Here is a 14,686-nt window from a genome sequence, read left to right as displayed (position 1 = left end):
AAAACTCAAGCTCTCTCATGTTTAGCAATGTGATCTCCCTTACTTTGTTACTGTTCATCTGCCTCAAACTGCCATTTGGAACTTGGCAAAAACACAGCCTAATCTCCCTTCGATTCTAATTTCCTAACCACTGCCCTCAGGCCCTCCCCCTAATGAAAATGTACGAAAAGTTCACACTGCTTTTGTGTGCATCTCATTTGAGACTGTGGCCAGATTTCTATTATAGATATGTCTAATCTATCATTTGTGCAGGCCTGGCCTCTCAGTTATACTAATAAAACTGTGGATTCCTCACTTCCATCTTTAAGCATCTTCTATAGCCAGTCACAGTGCTGGATAAGCATCACTTCATCCACTTAACCTCCCACCCTTCCAAACTAAGACCAGCTTAGTTGTACAAACACAAATTTCAGGCAGCAAAGATGCGGCCACTTAAATAACTATGCCAATTGTAAAAATTTAATCTTAAATAAGGTAATTGCTGATGAAATATGAAGATCTTTGTCAAACCACCCCCACAGCAACCTGGAAGTATTTCTCTGCAATACTACTGTCAAATGACCAAAGATATCACAGATGAATATTGGAAGGAAACCTTATTTTAACTATGTCATTTACATTTTCTTGTGCACAATCTGGTAACAACACCCACTTCCAAGATGCCCATTATTTTAAAACCTTCTATACTTTGAACTTGCTTTTATGTCTCTCAGCAATGAATTTTACATCCTTACTGTCTTGTATGTAATAAACGTTTCTGTTAACCAAATGTCTAACCTCTTGCCAAATGCAAACGTTCAAAACCTAAAAGCCTCTCCCACCCTTCCTGAATATGTAGGAGACATAGATACATACAGACTTTAAAATAAACAATTCCCAATTCTTTCACAAGATGTAAACATGATTATAATCACACACTCCGCACTTTCTCTGGGAACATTTTTTAGGACTAATCTCTCAAAACCACAACCAAATTATCCAAGGCAAAGTCGTGTGTTCCACTTAACCTTTTTTAACGTTTCACAAGGTGATGACTTTTGAAAATCCAACCATTACACACTTGTGGGAAACCAGCTCACGTTTAATTGTGACATTTTAAAATCGGACAAGTGTTTTGACATCTGCCCCCCTCCCCCATATTTAGTCTCTAAAATGACAGGAAAACACCAACCAATCACAGGCTTAATGGGTTTAATAAATTTACCCCTTCAGTTCCTATCTGCAGCACCCAGGATTCCTTTGAAATTCCAGACAGACCCGGCAGCGGCCAGCAGCACACTTCGGACCTCCAGAGTTAAAAGTGCAGATTCTCTGAGCATTCGGTGTTGTGTGGCACTTGTCCGAAACTGGTACTTCCCTACAGCTGGGGAACTTTCGGTGTACCAGTGGAAAAAAAGCTTTTCCCCTTCAAGGGGAAGAAAATCACTCCTCAAGACCCAGCAGATCTGGCTGTGAGGTCTTTCCTCCTGTCCCATCTCTTCGGGCTTGTTTTTTTGCAGTGGAGCAAGAGAGACCAAAATCTAACCTGAGTTACAAGAAACAAGACAGTGATGGCTATAAAGGGAGTGACCCGGAGCAAATGAGATGCTCCTTCGCCTCCCACATCCAATATATGTGCTTCACAGAAAAACAACAAAAAAGTAACAGGTCCACAAAATACAACAGCTAGAATTACAAAATCCATTCATCCAGAGGGTGGTGGAAGGCAGGAAGGGGAGTTGGGAGGGTAAATGGCACAGGGAGAAAAAAAAGTATTCAAATCAGTCCAGGCACGGGGGCTGGCAAGTGCTAGAAAAGAGCTGCAGAAAAACCTGTGGTCCATTCAGACCCACCGATGTTAGAAATCCACATACTGGTGTCAGGAAGATTCTGCCTTATGCGCACCAGAGACAAAAATCCCAATTCCTCAGAGAGAAGGGAGTATGCAGCGGGCCCTTGGCAGAGCGGGTCCTGCCTTCTCTGGCAGAGGAGGTGACAAGGAAAGGAGCTCCTACAGCCCCCTTCTGATCCCGCCCATCCCCTCTGGGTGGCAGGCGACTCAGTGGCCTACAGCAGCCTTCAGTTTGGCAGGAGACGGATGCGGTGAAGGGAATTTCTCGGCAGAGGTTGAGCTACTCAGGGCAGACTGCAGGTAGACCGTCTTGTGGAAAAGTCTGTTGCTTAGGAAAACCACCAAGGAGAAGAGGCGTAACTGGAAAAGGCTGAAAGGCAAGAGACCCGACTTGTTAGATCCCCAGCTGCTCAAACTTCGTGTTTTCACTACTTGACAGCTTATTTTTAAACTTAAAAATTTAGGTTAAACATTTTTAAATGACATAGGGGGAAATAGGAGAACTGAAATTTGATCAAGGAAGGACAGACACTAGACACATGGGTTAACAGGCAGCAACCAAAGAATGCACTGGGTCTGATGCGGTCATGAGTACGACAGAATCACCACTGGGAGTGTCAGGCTTCGAGGAAATAAAGTTACATTTCAGGTTAATTCTGATTTGAGGAGTACTTGTCTATGGCTGACTTCAGAGTATAAACATCAAGCCATGTCTGAAGACATCAAATACTACATGTGCTCCATTTTCAAGAGTTTCAGGGGACAGCCAATTACAGAGCCTGCAATTACAGTGAGCAAGAGTGAGCCAACACCCAAAGCAGATCTGAAATTTTTAATACATGTATCCTCACTGACTTCAGCAAAACTGATCAAAGATTAAACTTTTTTTTTTTAAACTTCAGGAGTGCTATTATTATTGCTGAAGATTCATAGTACTTTTACTATCAATAAACTCATGTAGCCAGATCACATAGCCCACTATAAAAAGTTGGCCATTTTTACAAAAATGGACTTACCCATAGGTGTTTACAAGTGCCTTATGTTCAGTGAACTGTTAAATTTTAAGAATATGTGTAATTCTTTGTAATGTAATGTGCATATATGCCTGGGAAAAATTGGCGAATCCATTCCACAAGTGTTTTTCTCTCATCATAGTGTGTATTAATGTTTTCCTACAATGTAAGAGGCTATTTTTTAAAAAGTCTCATTTCTATAATTGTGATGTTATAGCCCTGATCCTTTACACAGACAGATAGTTTACATTAGTTACTACATTTTAGCCAACACTGGCTAATACTTACTATGCTTTGCCAGGGGTCTTTGCTTCATTGGCGCTGATAATGAATAGAGGAAAGAGGATGGAGAAGAGGCAGCCACTGTAAACAGAAGGGAAATAGTCACCTTCATGACAGCCAAGACTTTGGAAGGGATATTAGAAGCCCAAAGTTCCCTTGCCTCCAGAGCTAACATCATGGCTTGATGAAATCTTAATGTTTCAAACATCTCCAAATTTTTTTTTTTCCTAAGCACCAGCTACTTTTAACACTGCTCCAGGAGGCAACATAAAAGAGTATGTATGGCATATAGAATCACGCAGGCTAGATTTTAATGCTGACAAACATCTGACTATCTGTCAAGGAGAAAAAGTCTACAGACCTGACAGCCAAGTAAGAATGGAAAATGCCTACCACAGGAGCAGGTATACGGAAGGTGCTCCCTACAATGAGTCTTTATTTTTATTAGTCCCCATCAAGTCCCTCAGGTCAAATTACCTGATAATATATGAGGACTGCATTGCTGTGAGGAAAGCCAAGGGCAAACCAAATCCAAAGTAGTAAGGCCAATTCCTTTCTATGTTTGACAACCGCTGATGCATTTCAATTCCTAAAACAAGAGAGCTGATACAATTAGATCGCTTATTTCCTTTTAGTCAAATGACTACGTAGACAAATTATTTGAGGTCTCAGTTTTAGGTACAGATCTGTCATGTAGAACAGTTAAAAAAAAAGGCATACAAATTGGAATTGTTTGAATATGGAAAGGCTTCTGTGCAAAGCTTTTCAGTTCAACAATCACAATTTCAAAGCTGCTAAGAATCATGAATTACCTCATCAGCATCCTTTGTCATGATGAGTCCTGAACAAAGGTATCAAATAAAAGGGCAGCCATTCTCTAGAAATCAATTAACCTCTTCCAAACATGGGACACCCAGACAAATATGCCAAGGTCTTTTAAAACATCCCCAAAAGAATATGAAAGCACTGACATCAAATAATTTCTCTAATTCAGAATAATGCATGCTCTTTTATGCTATCGCATGGCTCAGTCAGAGCTACATCAAATTAAGCGGCATAAAGACAATGTTACATTGCCATATCCCCCAGCATCAAAGTTAAGGGTTAAAACCCCTTAAGTGAAAATTCTCTCTTGCCAAAGAGGCTACTTCCTTCCAAAGATGGTTTGCCAATGGCCTAAGTATTGAACAGTTTAAGAAGTCTGCTTCGCAGCACTTCTGGACTGGACATCTTACTTCTGAGTTTCTTTACACAGACTCACCTTTATTGAACCAACGATATTCAAAGCAGTACAGTGAGTAGAGAAGGGACATATGCAGAAGACTAACCAGTTGACCGACAAGGTGGATGGGAAAGAGACTCACAAACATCCCCTGAAGAACAAATATGGAGAATCTTAATTCCAACACTTCAGAGAACTAACACTATTCACCTGCCACTGAGTCCTCCCCCTCTGCCTAGATAGCCTTCACAGATGCTCCATAAGGGTCTCAACAGCAGGAGAGTGGACAATGCCCATGAGCAAGGAAGAGCTGGTAAGTTCGTGTTGCTTATCATTTTAGGATTTTTAAATTCTCTATTTGTTTCTGTGAAAAAATTATTTAAAAAGCATTACCTCCCATAAAGCTTATCTGCCCCCGTATAAATGCAACACCCTGTCTTTGTGAAGCTCCCTCTGGTGAATCCTTTTTCAAAATTTGCCCATGTACCCAGAAGGCCAGTCTCACCTGGATGAGGAAAAGAGCCTGCAGCAAAAGGTTGAAGAGCATGTCAGCAATTATTTTGCTGACACTAGGGAATGGGTGAGGCTTCCTCCCTGACACCTCAAATGCTAGGTCAGCTATGTCCTGTAACAGAGAAAGCAGCTCACCAAAACATGAATAAGATGGCTTCACTATCCATTCCCAAAGCTAAGGCCACTGATCTACCATTAGATCCGCCAGGTGAGAAAAGCCCCCGGACATCTGGCCATGAGATGCTTTTGCGACTGCGACAATAATTCCATTTTTTTTTTTTTACAAGAGCACAAAAATCACCTCTGGCTGCATGACCAACAAAGGTTAAGGCTATGAAATCGTTCCTGCATGGCCACCACTCACAGGCTAAAACCTGCCACCCACCAACCCATCATGGGGCAGCACCCAGACTCCATTCTCTCCTGGACCTACCTGAAACCAAATGGCATTGACAACTTTGCTAAGCACAAACAGAGGAAGTACCCAAAGAGCACTGAAAATGGATGTAAGGAAGAATTCCAGCCACGACCAAACATCTCCATGTAGTGATGGATCACCTAAGAAAGGGGAAAAGAGAGTTGTCACTGTAACTGGAGAAATGAAAAACAAAAAAGACCGAATATGGAACCCCCTAGTTGGTGACTATTCTCCCTCACCACACACACACACACCCTGTGTTTCTTTCCAGCACACGACCATGACTACTTCAGATAGTTTTCCTCTTCGTAGACACATCAAATTCTAGCCACAGCTCTCATTGGAGTAGTCCTAGATATGTGCTGCTTACCTTGAGACAGACCCGCTTACCGGGTGCTGACTGACACATCACAGACCTTTGACAGTACACAGTATAAAGGAAACTACCTGGGTTTAAATCCCAGCTCGGCCCCTTACTAATAGTTTAACCTCGGGTAACTAACTTCCATTTTCTCATCCACGAAAATGATGTTGGTAACAGTACCCACTCAAAGGGTTGTTGACAGGCTTGAGCTAAAAACAGCTAAAGCTCCTGGAACAGGGAAGTGTTCGGTAAACTGAGGGAGACAGGGACAATCCCTTGTACCTCCGCCCCAGGCACGCAGCACACAGCAATGCATATACTTACCAATAATTTGGGCTGTTACTGACTGGAGTACAGGAATAAACACTCGATAAAACAAGAGGAGACTTAACTAAAGGAAAGAATAAAGTAAACATTAAAAGCTCTTCTTTAAAAAGAGTTCCAAGTTTCAGTGTCATTTTCCAGATGGAGGTGCCTTTTCAAGGAGCCCTGAAGAGGCACCAAAACTGGACCCGTTTCTACAGCCTAGTCCTTCTCTAAGGTACAAACCTGACATTGCTTGTAAAAACAGAGGGTCTTAGGGACACAAACGTTTTAAATAATATTCAGACCAAAATACAGGCACATACTAAATACATAGTAATATTTTATTAAGCAAACATCCAAAAACATCTGTGAAATGTTTGGATTAAGACAAGTTGGATTACATGGAATTCCAAGTCCAAAAAAAAAAAATCTCACTACCCGTTCTTCAAAGTACTCAAATTTCGCTTAAGCCGATGTTGGCTCTCAGTTAACTCTAGGCAACATTTTCTGGTGTGGGTTTTCAATAGTCATCAATTCTAGTAGAATGATAAGACCAGGTGCAAGGATAACCTTGCTCTTGTCCTTCTGCCTTTCCCTTCTGATAGCTGCTCTTCTCCAAAATGCCCCATGTCAAGAGAAACTGTTACCGCTAACATTAAAACTTGTGAATGAGTCGTTTTTTAAAAATAAAGTGTATATTCAGGGCTATCCCTGACATTTACATACAAGTGTTCTTTGAGTGGAAATAAAATCATTGCAGATGCACAGATTCCCAGTTATGGTTTAAGCATGTATCAGTAGGTGAAAGCTACTTGTCTCAGTTTCAAGAAAAGAATTGAAAGCTATTAAGAGAGCAACAATCTGAAGATGCTTGTAAGGCACCTGGCATTTGAGGAAAAAGAACTCACCCAGAATACTCCACCATTCCAAGCGCAGCACTGGAAAATTCTACTAACGATACGCGGCTCACTGGAAAAGACCACATGCATTCAGCTAATATGGCACACAGGCCATTTCCAAATCATCATTCATTCACTCACTCACCATTACCTTTTGTTGGTTACCATTATTTTTCCAGCACCTACTGTTCTCTCAATGTTCTCCCAGTGTCAATAAGAAATGGTTAAAAATATTTCTTAGGGGCTCCTGAGTGGCTCAGTTGGTCAGGCGGTTAAACGTCCGACTTCGACTCAGGTCATGATCTCATGGTTCCTGAGTTCGGGCCCTGCGTTGGGCTCAGCACAGAGCCTGCTTCGGAGATCTGTCTCCCTCTTGCTCTGCCCCTCCTCAACTCGCCTGGGAGCGCTCTCTCCTGTGCACTCTCTCCCCCTCTGTCTCAAAAATACATGAATATTAAAGAAAAGTATTTCTAGGAAAACAGATTCTTATAATTATTATTTGCAGTTCTCTATTCACCATTCTGTCTTTTTAAAACACCATGACATTATTTTTTAAATGTCAGTTTATATAAATCTCTGCATTCTTTTTTTTTAATTTCTTAAAATATTGATTGATTGATTGATTGGGGGGGGAGGCGGCTGGATCCCTCGGCCCTGAGATCACAACCCGAGCCAAACTGAAGAGTGAGACACAACCAACTGAGCCACCCAGGTGCCCCAAAACACCATGACATCCTGAACAAGCATTATTAGTAGACCCTAGTTTAATTTAACGTGGGGAAAAAAAAGAGTCACCCGTAACATTTTTTTGGAAAAAAAGTACAAAAAACAAAGGGGGTACTGAAACTCTAAGTGACTATATAAGGTCTTCATTCTACACTAAGGACCAGCCACTTTCTGAAGCGCCCTCCCCCTCAGATATTTTCTGACATCAGCCCCTGCTGCTTACCTCTCTTGCTTCCTTTCTATACTTTGGGCTCTCCTCTGTGCCAGGACACTGCTTGCCCTTCTTCGACGCTGCTCCTCTCTCTTTTGCTGAATCCGAGCATCGAGCTTTGAGATGGTACAAATTCCCCAGATGGAGTCTTTGATTCCCTGTATTAAAGAGGGAGGAATACACATCAGGAGACTTTCCCAAATTACATAAAGTGAAATAACAGTGGAAACTATTGAAATTTCTCTGCTACATGGCTTAAGGGAGACTTAATCTTTTGATATAATTCAAAATTTATAGGAGTTGTAAGAATAGAACTTCCAAATATCCTTTCTCCAGCTTTGCGAAGTAATAATAAATGTGGTAAATTAATTATTTACACATATGCATTTTTCCTATATCAGAATGTGTATTTCTAAGAATGATATTCTTCCATATAAACACAAGTTACCAATTCAAGAAATTTAATACCGAAATACTTGAATCTACAGTCTATATTCCAGTTTCTCCATTTGTCCCAACAATGCCCTCTAGGGCATGTTTACCCTTCACGTGTCAGAAATCAGTTCAGAATCATATACTACCTTTAGCTGTCATGGCTCTTTAGCCTCTTTCAATCAGAAACAGTTCTTCAGCCTGTCTTTCTTTTTGTAATACAGAGGCCAGTTATTTCATGCTATTCTCTCAATTCAGGTCCACTCACAATTAGACCCAGGTTGCCCCTTTTGGGGCAGGAATATCACAGAAGTGCTGGTGTGCCCTTCCCGGTATTACATCCAGAGACACATGACATCTGTCTGCCCTTGCGAGTCATGTTAATTTTACATACTCAGTCAAGGGGTTGTCCACCTTTTCTCCACTATATGGTTGCAAACTTTTCATCTTGCAATTAATCAGCTATGGGTGGGCAGACAGGGCTGAGACCAGGCAAGTATCCTGCTCAAGTTCTCTGCCCTAGATTTAGTACCCACTGACAATTCTTGCTCAAACCAAGCTTGAAGAACATGGTTGCAAAACAGGGGCTTTCCAATCCCTCTACACTTAAGACTACAGAGCCCAGTATTGCCCTCCCCTATATTCTTTCAGTATTAATCAAATGCCTCTAGTATGTCCTCTATCCTGTGCTAAACTCTAGTGATACTGAGGACAAATTAAACACTGGTCTCTAGAATGACCACAGATGGAGAAAGACACAAAGAAATCATTACTATAAAATGTGAACAGCTGCAGGATAAGAGCATGCCACATAAGACAGAGATAATATGGCGGTAGAGCTGGAGAAAAAAATGTCCTTAAAGAGTGTATGAAGGGGGAGAAGGTTAAGTCTATTAAGACAGTGACAGAAGCTCTTGCCAACCATATTGGAAGAGCTCCAATAGCAGAAAATTTTGTTAGTGCTACAACCTCCAGAATTGCCTATCACCCAGCCCCAAAAACTACACTCATTCATCCATCCATTCACCCACACATTAAGCATCTTCAATGAGCTAGACATTGGTCATATAAAAATGCTCAATAAATGTATAATTTAGCAGGAAGAGTATACAACCAAAAAACGACAAAAAAAAGTTTAAAATATGTGTCCCAAAAAGTTTATTTCCAGGGTAGAATGGTAGCACTGGGGTATTCAACCTCACAAAGAATAGGAAGAAAAAAGACATTCTGGAAGCAAAAGCCAATCTGGACTCAAAAATGGCATTTTTACCTATTGTTATTAGCTAAAACAAACTTTAGATATAACTCCCAGGATACATAAAAATGGGAATGGGCAAATGATTATGTACTAACCACTGATAGCATAAATTGCCAGTGTGCACCTGATCTTACTAGTCTTATTTTGCTTTTAACTTCTAAATCTTCCACAAATTGTTTAAATATTTAAGGTAGTTAAGTTTAAATGGCTGAGGGCCTTGTATGTGCTAGAACAGTGACAAGATCCCCACCTCTGAGATGTTTACAGTCTACTGGGGCAGACAAACATTAAACAGTACATTGTTGACCTGATTCAGGGTTGGAATTTTACAGCACAAGAATGGCAAGATGAGGAGGTAAAGGTATTAAAAGTAGATCTCATTGCATGAAGTCTCTTTGACCCTTCTGAGATACTCCAATTCCCCCTCTTTTACTCTAAAATGTAATGAACTTTTAAGCACTCCCATTGAGCAAGGACCGCCCCCATCCCCCCCGCCCCCCCCCCCCCCCCCCCCATTGAATGGGCCTCTCTCTTGCTCCCAGGAATACAGCTACATGGGCTACAACCAGGGCATTAAGTCTCAGACATCCACTATGATGGAATTGTGTGCTATTGGTTAATTTGGGTTATTAAGTCCTAAACAGATCTTTATGGGACATTTTCCTAGAGTATCATCTGCACCACGTAGAATGGGGAGAAAATAGGTTCTGTAATGCAAATATGAATAGAGTAGTTTAGGTAATAGTATTATATCAATGTTCATTGTTTAATTTTGACCAGTGGACCAAGGTTACATAACATAACATTAGGGGAAGCTGGTGAAGGATATAGGGCAACTCTTTGTACTATCCTGCAACTTTTGTGTAAGTCTAAAATTATTCCAAAATAATTTAATATAAGTATCAGTATACTTTTTTTTGAGAGAGAGGGCAGAAGTAAGGGAGGGGCAGAGAGAGAGATAATCCCATGAAGGGCAGAGAAAGAGAGGGGGGAAGGGGGGGAGGGGGGAGGGAGACAGAGAGAGGGAGGGAGAGAGAGAGAAAGGAGGCTCACCCGAAGCAGGGCTCGTGTTTTACCCGAAGCGGGGTTCGTGCTCACCTGATGCAGGGCTCGAGCTCATGAATGTGAGATCATAACCTGAGCCAAAGTCAGATGGTTAACGACTGAGCCACCCAGGCGCCCCCAAAATAAAAAGCTTTTCATTTCTTTATTTTAACGTTTATTCATTTTTTGAGAGAGAGAGAGAGAGAGCACAAATGGAGGAAGGACAGAGAGAGAGGGAGACACAGAATCCCAAGCAGGCTATAGGCTCTGGGCTGTCACTACAGGGCCCAACACAGGGCTCAAGCTCATGAGCCATGAGATTACGACTTGAGCCGAAGTTGGACGATTAATTGACTTGAGTCCCCCAGGCACCCCCACTAAAAATCTCTCTAAAGAAAAGGCTCTGGAGCCAAACTGACCAAGGTTCCAATACTAGAGACATGCACTAGATAGGTCTCTCAAGCTTCTGGAAGATGCAGGACAATACTTACTGTCCTGAGTAGTATGGATGAGAATGAAAACCTGCATGTGACGAACCCAACAAATATAATAAAAATTCCCAAAAAAAACCTAAAGGATTTCCTAGTCGGTTTCTGTAGCAAAAAGATCAAGAGATTACTCGATGACATACTCACCCTGGCAAGGTCCTGGAGAAAGGTTTTGACACTGTCAGCCATCTCTTCACCACCCAAACTACTAACTACACAGGAGAGAGAAGCGTCTCAAAATCTTTCATCATGAAGGACCTGGAAACAGATGGAAAATAATGGGGCAACAGTTATCTTACAGGTAAGTTACCTCACGTACATTTCTACACGATGATGTTTTCCATGTATTTACATCTCTACTCAGAGTGCAGCAGATTCCAGCACTCCTGTAGATACTAACACAGTGAACTAAGTAAAGATACACCTGCAACAGCTGAAACCTGAAATCAATACAATTTTTTTCATGTTTATTTTGAGAGATAAAGTAACCACGTGAGCAGGGGAGGGACAGAGAGGGAGAGAGGAAGAGAGGAAAAGGAGAGAGAGAATTCCAAGAAGGCTCCACGCTCAGTGTGGAGCTGGATGTGGGGTCGATCTCACAATCGACCGGGGACCCAGGCGACCGAAGCAATACAAATTTTAAATTACTTCCCACTCTTTCACTTTTATATGGGGTAAATGTGCTCTTGGACCAGGCCTCCTTAGGCCTTGAAGTCCCTAACTATCCCTCCTACACTTCCCAAATACTTGAGGATTTGATGAGTGATAATTACATTTCAGTATCCTCCTAAGCGATTATTTATGCTTGATGTATAACGTCAAACACTTGAATGAAAACACAAGAGCAAGATGAAAGTTCTAGCCAGAATTACTAAATACTATAATTCATGCACAGGATCCTCTGGTATACAAGTGAGCTTAAGGTACAATGTGAAACTGCCCACCTAGACCACCAAATAAGCCTCCCTCTGTTTTCAACTTTAAATATATACATATATATACACACAATTTTTTTTTAACATTTATTTATTGTTGAGAGACACAGGCAGAGCATGAGCAGGGGAGGGGCAGAGAGAGGGAGACACAGAATCCAAAGCAGGCTCCAGGCTCTGAGCTGTCAGCACAGAGCCCAATGGGGGCTCGAACCCACAAACCAGGAGATCACGACTTCAGTTGAGCCGAAGTCGGACGCTCAACTGACTGAGCCACACAGGCGCCCCTATACACACAATTTTAATATGCATGCAAGAAACGGTGGACTATAAACGGGGCCAAAAAAGTTCATGTGTGTAAACATTCTTTAAAATACTATAACTTTTTGGGGCGCCTGGGTGGCGCAGTTGGTTAAGCGTCCGACTTCAGCCAGGTCACAATCTCGCGGTCCGTGAGTTCGAGCCCCGCGTCGGGCTCTGGGCTGATGGCTCGGAGCCTGGAGCCTGTTTCCGATTCTGTGTCTCCCTCTCTCTCTGCCCCTCCCCCATTCATGCTCTGTCTCTCTCTGTCCCAAAAATAAATAAACATTGAAAAAAAAATTAAAAAAAAAATACTATAACTTTTTCATTTTATGTATTTCTCAGGTGAATGAGAAATCTAGCTTCAAAAATTATGAGACTTTCACAAGCATCTTGTATAAAACTCAACTTTCAAAACACAAGCACATTTTGTCACATATATAACCACTTCAAACTGTACCTTGACCCAACTGGACTAGTGCCACCCAGAACCAGAAGAACAAGGAATATAGTGGTAGGAAGGCAACTTTCACAACACCGTATGTACCACCTGCTCCTGAGGTCAAATCCCATTACTTCAGAATAAAGAAGTTTCTAGGGTAAGAAACTTCTGTTAAGACTCCCAGTTGAAAACAAAAACACCTCACAGTGACAGGATAACTCGCTGCCAGGTGAATAATAACTGTTCAAGGATGATACTAGTTTGTAAAGACTATCACGGATTCACTCTTAACCAGCTACTTTCTCATCTATAAGGATCTTAAAATTCTCCATTCGTCTTTTGAATACAAGGTATAACATGAAAATGGTAACTTCTATATAAACATAATCCCAGTAAACATGAACCAGCTTGGGAATTTCAGGAAGCCAATCACTTAGTCTGGATTTCTCACAGGGCATGAAGCACGGCAGTTCTAGTCCAGCAGAACAGCTGTGTTATCTGAACCGTGGCCATGAACACCTGGTTTCTGCACGTACAAGTGGCAGGTTACCCAGTGGCCAACAGCAGCCTTGGTAGGACAAGTCACTTCAATTCTCTACAGAGACCCTAACAGCCTTCCTTCAGGAATTCTTGGTGATTGTCCGGTTTGACAAAAACTGAAGCATGGAGAAAAACAGAACTTGACACACTTTAAGACCACACAGGAGGAACGTTACAACTGAGCTGGAAGGAAAGAAGATGCATCTGGTTCCCATCATTTTACAGCTGGAGGAACTGAGTCTCCGAAGTTAAATGGCTTGCTCAAAATCACAGCAAATGAAAGGCTATTGCAATCTTCAAAACCCTGGTGTTCAGACCCTCTGTCGGGACTTCTTTTTCCTCAAGCTTTGCAATTAGTTTAACCCGAGCCATCCCATGGACAACTTCTGAACCTAGATCTACAGACGGCCATTAGATTCTCAGCAGTCATTAGAACTTATTAAGCATCTACTGAGGCACATTCCTGTCCTTTCATTTCTAAGCCACCAAGCCCGGAAAGCAGGAACCTGTCCTAGCCCACACCAGGTGCAGAAAGGGTGAGCATCCTCACGTCTCACGGGGGCTCCACGGATTGGCCCGGGCCCACGGGCTCAGACGCATCTTCGCCTTAGCTCCTTGCCAATTTCGACCGGAAACTAGTCTCCTCCCGCAACCCAGCCGTACACGAGGTGCCGAGCACGCTCACCTCCGGTCACACGCAGAGCTAAACATAGACGCGCCGCACCTGGGGCAGCGTCCCGCGCCCCGGCCCGACCCCGCTCGGGCCCGCACCTTCCTGCCAGGGGTCCCCTCCAGGAGCCCCTGCCCGGAACCCCGCACCTCCGTGCTCGGGGCCTCCCTGTCCTCGCACGCCCTTACCGCCCCTGCCTCGCAAGGCCCCAGCCGCGCGCCCGCTACGCGGCGCCAGGGGCCTGGCTCGGCCACTCTGCACCTACCCGGCCGCTCCGCCGCCCGGCCCCTCGCCCACCGCGCGTCCGCTCGGCTCCTCCTGGCCCCTTCACGCCCGGCCGCCAGCTCCCGCCCGGGCGCTCCCAGGGCCGGGGCCGCTGCGCCCGAACTGGGCATGCCCGGGCCGCACGGGGCCGCTGGGAAGTCGGGCGGGCGCCGAGCCGAGCGGAGACGATCCGAGCCACGCCGCACCGCCCCGGGTGGCGGGGGCGGGGCCGCAGCGGCGGAGGGGGCGGGGCCAGGCGGGGCGACTGAGCCTGGGAAATGCAGTCCGTGGGCCGGGCCTCGCCCGTCCCGGCCGCGTGCGAGGAAGCCTAGGACCGCCCGACGCGCTTCCCATACCGCTTTCCTCATCCAGTCCTTCCCGATACCTCATCCTGTTCTTTGCCCTCCCCAGTATACTCCTGCCTGGTTGCTTGTCCTTCTAAAACCCTACGAAACCTAACAACAGAACGAAATACAGGTCACCTTGGTTTATCTGGTTGGAGATTTTTGTAAGCAAAGGGTACTAAGCAAG

General features: G+C 43.6%; 1 protein-coding gene across 1 annotated transcript; it reads right to left on the bottom strand.

The window, feature by feature from the left end:
- Window positions 1-1,063: 1,063 nt before the first annotated feature.
- Window positions 1,064-14,352, bottom strand: EI24 (EI24 autophagy associated transmembrane protein). The gene is made up of 11 exons (XM_045483366.1): window positions 14,157-14,352; window positions 11,155-11,265; window positions 7,798-7,943; window positions 6,858-6,918; window positions 5,968-6,034; window positions 5,295-5,419; window positions 4,854-4,973; window positions 4,388-4,499; window positions 3,604-3,715; window positions 3,133-3,207; window positions 1,064-2,201 (listed from the first exon to the last, which is right to left on the bottom strand). Exons 2-11 carry the CDS (start codon window positions 11,194-11,196, stop codon window positions 2,039-2,041), a joined length of 1,023 nt encoding a protein of 340 aa, XP_045339322.1. The 5' UTR covers window positions 11,197-11,265; window positions 14,157-14,352; the 3' UTR covers window positions 1,064-2,038.
- Between the last annotated feature and the right edge of the window lie 334 nt (window positions 14,353-14,686).

The sequence above is a fragment of the Leopardus geoffroyi genome, chromosome D1 (assembly GCF_018350155.1).
Source record: "Leopardus geoffroyi isolate Oge1 chromosome D1, O.geoffroyi_Oge1_pat1.0, whole genome shotgun sequence".
Taxonomy (NCBI): Eukaryota; Metazoa; Chordata; class Mammalia; order Carnivora; family Felidae; genus Leopardus; species Leopardus geoffroyi.
The sequence above is the reverse complement of the archived record's forward strand: the minus strand, read 5'-3'. Positions and strand labels throughout refer to the sequence as shown.